Source organism: Rhinopithecus bieti, unplaced genomic scaffold (assembly GCF_001698545.2).
Source record: "Rhinopithecus bieti isolate Rb0 unplaced genomic scaffold, ASM169854v2 scaffold_13243, whole genome shotgun sequence".
Classification (NCBI taxonomy): Eukaryota; Metazoa; Chordata; class Mammalia; order Primates; family Cercopithecidae; genus Rhinopithecus; species Rhinopithecus bieti.
In genome coordinates, this window is record NW_016807353.1 from 385,999 (window position 1) to 393,307 (window position 7,309).

Here is a 7,309-nt window from a genome sequence, read left to right on the forward strand (position 1 = left end):
GAAAGAAAGAAAGAAAAGGCCGGGTGCAGAGGCTCACTCCTGTAATCCCAGCACTTTGGGAGGCCGAGGTGAGTAGACACAAGGTCAGGAGTTCGAGACCAGCCTGGCCAACATGGTGAAACCCCGTCTCTACTAAAAATACAAAAATTAGCTGGGCATGGTGGTGGGCGCCTGTAGTCCCAGCTACTCAGGAAGCTGAGGCAGGAGAATCGCTTGAACCTGGGAAGCAGAGGTTGCAGTGAGCCGAGATCACGCCACTGCACTCCAGACTGGGCGACAGAGCGAGACTCCATCAAAAAAAAAAAAAGACAGAGAAAGAAAGAGAGAGAGAAAAAGAAAGAAAAGAAGGAGAAAGAGAAAGAAGAAAAGAAAAGAAAGAAAAGAAAGAAAGAAAGGAAAGAAAGAAAGAAAGAAAGAAAGAAAGAAAGAAAGAAAGAAAGAAAGAAAGAAAGAAAGAAAGAAAGAAAGAAAGAGAAAGGGAAAGAAATGAGGGGAGGGGGAAAGGAAGGGAAGGGAAAAAGAAAGAAAGAGGCACCTTTTATTCTGGGAATCTTGATAATCTGATTTGGCTGGAACACAGAGAGAGAGATTGGGACCAGGAGAAGACAGGCCTGGAAATGTGGGGTCGTGCCCAATGTAAGCCTAGCTAAGGAGTCCAGACTTTATCCTACAGGCTGTGAGCATCCATTGGCATAGAGCATTGGTAGGATGGGAGGGACAGACACTAGAGACTCTGGAGGCAGACATTCCTTGCCTTGGTAACCAGTTGGATAGAGGAAGTGAGAAAGGACTCTGAACGTTCTTATTCTGGTTGATGGTGCCCAGAAGACACATAGCAAATAGGAGACCCAAATCTTTGGCCTTTGCTTCCTTTAGGCCTGTGACCCTGGGCTGTCTCGAACGTGTGACCAGAACACCTATCTGAGTGGCCTGTGTTACCTCTTCCACCAGAATCTGCAGGGTGCCATGCTGCAGGGGCGCCCTGGTTTTCAGGGTAAGGAAGTGGGGACTCAGTGGGTAAAAATACCTCCAAGTGGCTGCCCCTAGGGAGAACCAGCATGGGCTGTCAAACACCAGAGATGCTTCATTGGGTTCCTTGCGTCTGGCCTCTGCAGAATGTATCAAGGGCAACGTAGACCTGGTATTTCTGTTTGATGGTTCGATGAGCTTGCAGCCAGATGAATTTCAGAAAATTCTGGACTTCATGAAGGATGTGATGAAGAAACTCAGCAACACTTCCTACCAGGTAAAAATGCTAGTTAGGATTCTTGGTTGCAGGCAATAGATGCCTACCTGAACTGGCTTAAACCATGAAAGGAAATTTTAGTATGTGGTATCCTCAGAGCCTATGGCATGGCTATAACTGGGCCTCTGGAAGGGATAAGAACCAGGGGGTTGAAGGCTTCTAGGAGTCTCTCTAGTTCTCATTTCCTTTTTTTTTTTTTTTTTTTTTTTTTTTTTGAGATGGAGTTTCACTCTTGTTGCCCAGACTGGAGTGCAATGGCACGATCTCAACTCACTGAAACCTCCGCCTCCCGGGTTCAAACGAGTCTCCTGCCTCAGCCTCCCAAGTAGCTGGGATTACAGGCACCTGCCACTATACCCAGCTGATTTTGTATTTTAGTAGAGACGGGGTTTCACCATGTTGGCCAGGCTGGTCTCAAACTCCTGACCTTGTGATCCACCCACCTCGACCTCCCAAAGTGTGGGATTACAGGCGTGAGTCACTGTGCACGGCCTTTTTTTCCTTTTGAGACAGGGTCTCACTCTGTCCCCAAGGCTGGAATGCAGTGGCACGATCATAGCTCACTGTAGCCTCAAACTCCTGTGCTCAAATGATCCTCCCAAGTAGCTGGGACTACCCGTGTGCACCACTGTGCGTGACTAATTTTTATTTTTTATTTTTTTTTTGAGACGGAGTCTTGCTCTGCCGCCCAGGCTGGAGTGCAGTGGCGTGATCTTGGCTCACTGCAAGCTCCGCCTCCCGGGTTCACGCCATTTTCCTGCCTCAGCCTCTGGAGTAGCTGGGACTACAGGCGTCCGCCACCATGCCCGTCTAATTTTTTGTATTTTTAGTAGAGACGGAGTTTCACCGTGTTAGCCAGGATGGTCTCGATCTCCTGACGTCGTAATCCGCCCGCCTCGGCCTCCCAAAGTGCTGGGATTACAGGCGTGAACCACTGCGCCTGGCCCATGCATGGCTAAGTTTTAAATTTTCTGTAGAGATGGTTTATCATTGTGTTGCCCAGACTGATCTCAGACTCCCGGAAGCCTCAAGAGATCCTCCTGCCTCGGCCTCCCAAAGTGCTGGGGTTACAGGCATGAGCCACTGTGCCCAGCTAGTTCTTATTTCTGTTTCTTTTTGAGTCTTTGCTTCCTTATTCTCTTTTCTCAGTCTCTGTAGACTGGCTCCCTTAGCACCTTTAGACCACATGGACCTATGGAAAGCTCCTAAGTTCACATGTTAAAGTTCCAAGAGGGCTTTTTACCTTTCCCTCAACCAACGCCTCCCTTTGCAAATTCCCAATTCTCAGAGAAGAAGCTCTGGCTGGCCTAGCTTCAGTCAGGTGTTGATCCCTGGCCCAGCCAACGGTGTCTAGTTAAGCAGGGTCACTCAGAAGAAATATGGCTACTGGAACCCATCCCTGTCAGTGACATATGTGGACCCAGAGAATAGGAGCTCAACACACAGTATTACATGAGGGAGCAAGGTTTATTTTGTTTTATTTCTGTGCTTATTTGTATATTGCCTCATTTTCAAAAGAATTATCTGAGGCAAGGATGTGGAGCTGAGTTGCCTAGGTCCTGTACAAGAAGAGATTGAGCCAGGCACAGTGGCTCACACCTGTAATCCCAGTACATTGGGAGGCTTAGCCGGGAGGATCACTTGAAGCCAGGAGTTCGAGACCAGCCTGGGCAACATAGCAAGACCCCATTTCTACAAAAAATAAAAGCTAGCCCAGTGTGGTGGCACATGCCTGTAGTCCCAACTACTTTGGAGGCTGATGAGGGAGGATGGCTAGAGCCTGGGAGGCTGAGGCTGTAGTGAGCTATGGTTGTGCCCTGCACTCCAGCCTGGGAGACAGAACAAGACCCTGTCTTGAAAAAGAAGAAGTAGAGTTTGGGGCTGGGCACTGTGGCTCATGCCTGTAACCCCCCAGCACTTAGAGGAGGGCCGCTGAGGCAGGGTGGATCACTGAGGTCAGAAAGTTCGAGAGCGCAGCCTGACCAATTGGTGAAACACCGTCCTCCTACTAAGAATGACACACACACACCAAAATAGTCAGGTGTGGTGGGCAGCGTGCCCTGTAATCACACGCTAGCTTGGGAGGCTGAGGCAGCGCAATCGCTGGAACGGCGAGGCAGAGGTTGCAAACTGAGCGCAAGATCATGGCCACTGCAGCTCCGCAGCCTGGGCAACAACGAGGGGCCGAAATTCCATCTCAAAAAAAAAAAAAAAAAAAGAAGGAGAAGTTTGGAACAGACAAATTGTAAGAGATATATAATTGAATATCATTTCTTCCTTCCTTTTCTAGTTTGCTGCTGTTCAGTTTTCCACAAGCTACAAAACGGAATTTGATTTCTCAGATTATGTTAAACAGAAGGACCCTGATATTCTGCTGGAGCATGTAAAGCACATGTTGCTGTTGACCAACACCTTTGGTGCCATCAACTATGTCGCGTGAGTTCCCTTTTGCAGGAGAGCACGTGTCCAGTCATTTGTTCTGGGTGATCTACCCTCTTCCAGTTGCAGGGCATGGGAACTCAGTAGGTAGGTACAGTAAGGGGCAGTTTATTGTCTGAATTAAAGTGGAACAATTTTACTGCAGGTTCTTTTGGTTGTACATAACAGAAATCTACTCCGTACTAATTAAATCCAAAAGAGAAAGTCTAAGCCAGGTGCACAATCTGTAATCCCAGTGCTTTGGGAAACTGAGGTGGGAGGATCTCTTGAGCCCAGACATTTTTGTTTGGTTGGTTGATTTTTGTTTTTGTTTTTTGAGACGGAGTTTTGCTCTTGTTGCCCAGGCTGTAGTGCATTGGTGCGATCTCGGCTCACTGTAACCTCCACCTCCCAGGTTCAAGCCATTCTCCTGCCTCAGCCTCCCAAGCAGCTGGGATTACAGACCTGTGCCACCATACCCGGCTAATTTTTTTGTATTTTTAGTAGAGATGGGCTTTTACCATATTGGCCAGGCTGGTCTCAAACTCCTGACCTCAGGTGATCCACCTGCCTTGCCCTCCCAAAGTGCTGGGATTACAGGTGTGAGTCACCACACCCGGCCTATGAGCCAGGAGTTTGAAGCTGCAGTGAGCTATGATCACACCATTGCACTCCAGCCTGGGCAACAGAGCAAGATCATATCTCTAAAAAATAAAAATTAATTAAAAAATGAAGAGCCACGACACCAATGTGGCTGGAGGGAAATAAGTGAGAGGGGGAAAATAGTAGGTGATAAGGTCAGAGAGATCATGAGGGTCTGGATGGGTTAGTGACTTGGAGGCCATAGTGAGGACTTTGGCTTTCCTCTGCGTAAGATGAGACGTCATTAAAGGTTTTGAGTAGAAGAGTGATGATCTGATTTATGTTTTTTAAAAGATCCCTCTGGCTGCAGGGTTGATATTAGACTGTAGAGGGGGCAAAGGCGGGTAGAAGCGATAGGGCCAGTTAGGACGCTATTGAAAAATCCAGATAGAGACAATGGTTGTCTAAGCCAGGGTGGAAATTCATGAACAGGACCCGCAATAGGCACATGTCTGTGTGGATGGAGATTGGAGAAGCATTTTGCATCCAGATAGAACCAGAGGTCTTGATAGCAGGTGTTCATGGGTAAAACGGTTCACATCTCCCTGCTGTTCCAGCAAGAGCTACGGCCAACCCAACTTGCTCAGAGGGAGGTTGTGGGCAAGGCAGGAATTTTCTTTTTCTTTTTTTTAGAGTCAGGTCTCACTCTGTTGCCCAGGCTGGAGTGCAGTGACGTGATCCTAGCTCACTGTAGCCTTAAACTCCTAGTCTCAAGCGAACCTCCTACCTCAGCCTCCTGAGTAGGGACTACAATCACACACCACCATGCCTGGCTAATTGTTTTCATCTTTGTAGAGTTGGGGTCTCGCTATATTGCCCAGACTGGTCTGGAACTCCCAGGGCAGAAATCTTTAGCCTTGGCCCATCTCGTGTTCAGTTCTCCCTTCTTTATTTATTTTTTAAATTTTTTTGAGGGTGGAGGATTTTAGCAAAAAACAGAAAGCCTGCTAGACAAATTCTAAAAGAGCTGTAACACTAGTTCTCCCTCCTTCATCTCACATGCACAAGCACCTCCTCTGTGCTGGGAGCCAGAGATACAGCAACAAATACAACATGGTCCTTTCCTTGAGGAACTCATGGTTTAGGGGGAAAATTGACAGAGAAGTCATGGTAATTCACTGGGTTCACTGCTATAGTAGAGATCGGGAGGCGGGCTGGGGACTATGGGAAGGCAGAGGAGGTGCTGGAAGAGTGTGCTCTGGAAGCGTGACTCCCCAATTTTCTTAAGCTGTGGGACCCTCTCTTCCACATTGAAATCTCACTTGGATCAACATCTGTAACTGACTAAAGAGTGGTGGCCATGTGGTTGCAATGGAGGGTGGGAAGCCCAGAGTCATTCCTCACAAAACCTCCTCCTCCTGCCCACGGGCTCTGGGACACCCCCTGGACTGCCCAGGATGCAATGTGAGGACCACTGGTCCAGAAGGAAAGGAGTGGCAGCAAGGAGGTTTAGAGGTGACTGCAGGATTCCAAGCTGCAGGCTTGGAATCCCGGCCTGGGCGATCCAGGAAGGGCTTTTGCGTAACTAGTATGGCAGTGACCTGATGAGCAGGTGGGGAAGGAGACCTCAGGCCCTGGTTTGGGGGAGTCTCTCACCTCCTCCTTTCCTGGACACAGGACAGAGGTGTTCCGGGAGGAGCTGGGGGCCCGGCCAGATGCCACCAAAGTGCTCATCATCATCACGGATGGGGAGGCCACTGACAGTGGCAACATCGATGCAGCCAAAGACATCATCCGCTACATCATCGGGGTAGGGTCCCAGCTGCTTTCTACATCTCGCCTTCCCTCTCCTCTTTCTGAACCCCAGGCCCCTTTCTTCCTGGGGCCAAACTCTTGTGAAAATAATAGCAAACTGGACTGAGGTTTGGGGGCTTTCAGCTCCTCATTCTCCACTCCCTCACAGATTGGAAAGCATTTTCAGACCAAGGAGAGTCAGGAGACACTTCACAAATTTGCCTCAAAACCTGCGAGCGAGTTTGTAAAAATTCTGGACACATTTGAGAAGCTGAAAGATCTATTCACTGAGCTGCAGAAGAAGATCTATGTCATTGAGGGTGAGTGACAGGCCCTGGGAGAGGGCTCAGGAGGCTGAATACAGAAATTCCCCTGGGACATCAGGCCAGGCTCAGCAGATCATGCCTGTAATCCCAGCACTTTGGGAGGCTGAGGCAGGTGGATCAATGGAGCCCAGGAGTTTGAGACCAGCCTGGGCAACATGGAGAAACCCCATCTATACTAAAAATACAAAAAATAGCCAGGTGTGGTGGTGAGTGCCTGTAATCCCAGCTACTCCGGAGGCTGAGGCACAAGAATCTCTTGAACTCAGGAGGCAGAGGACGCAGTGAGCCAAGATCGCAACACTGCACTCCAGTCTGGGTGGCAGAGGAAGACTCCATTTCAAGAAACAAAAAACAAAAAACAAAAATGGCTGGGCGTGGTGGCTCACACCTGTAATCTCAGCACTTTGGGAGGCCGAGGCGGGCAGATCACCTGAAGTCAGGAGATAGAGACCAGCCTGGCCAACGTGGCGAAACCCCGTCTCTACTAAAAATACAGAAATTAGCTGGGCATGGTGGCACACGCCTGTAATCCCAGCTACTCAGGGGGCTGAGGCAGGAGAATTGCTTGAACCCAGGAGGTGGAGGTCGAGATCGCGCCATTGCACTCCAGCCTGGTGGGCAACAGAGCGAGACTCAGTCTCAAAAAAAAAAAAAAAAAAAAAAAAGAACTCCCCTAGGACATCATATTAGAAACACAAAGAGTAATAAGCACTTACTGAGTATCTGATCTTGTGCTAAGGGCTTACCTAAATAAAACAGACCTTTAGAAGGAATTTAGGAGAGGGTCATTTGGGAGCAGCTTCTGTGATCTTTCTTTCTCTTCCTTCTTTCTCTCCTTCCTTCCTTCCTCCCTTCCTTCCCTGTCCCTCCCCTCCCCCCCTTCTCTTCTCTTCTCTTTCTTTTCTTTTCTTTTTTTTTTTTTTGTTTTTTTTTTAGACAAAGT

General features: G+C 48.6%; 1 protein-coding gene across 1 annotated transcript in view; it reads left to right on the forward strand.

Moving 5' to 3' along the window:
• Nucleotides 1-7,309, forward strand: part of ITGAL (integrin subunit alpha L) — a 51,554-nt gene that overhangs the window by 5,596 nt on the left and 38,649 nt on the right. The window contains 5 exon segments of the mRNA XM_017881424.1: nucleotides 877-994; nucleotides 1,116-1,246; nucleotides 3,537-3,682; nucleotides 5,924-6,056; nucleotides 6,210-6,360. Of these exon segments, the coding sequence (XP_017736913.1) occupies nucleotides 877-994; nucleotides 1,116-1,246; nucleotides 3,537-3,682; nucleotides 5,924-6,056; nucleotides 6,210-6,360 (679 nt within the window).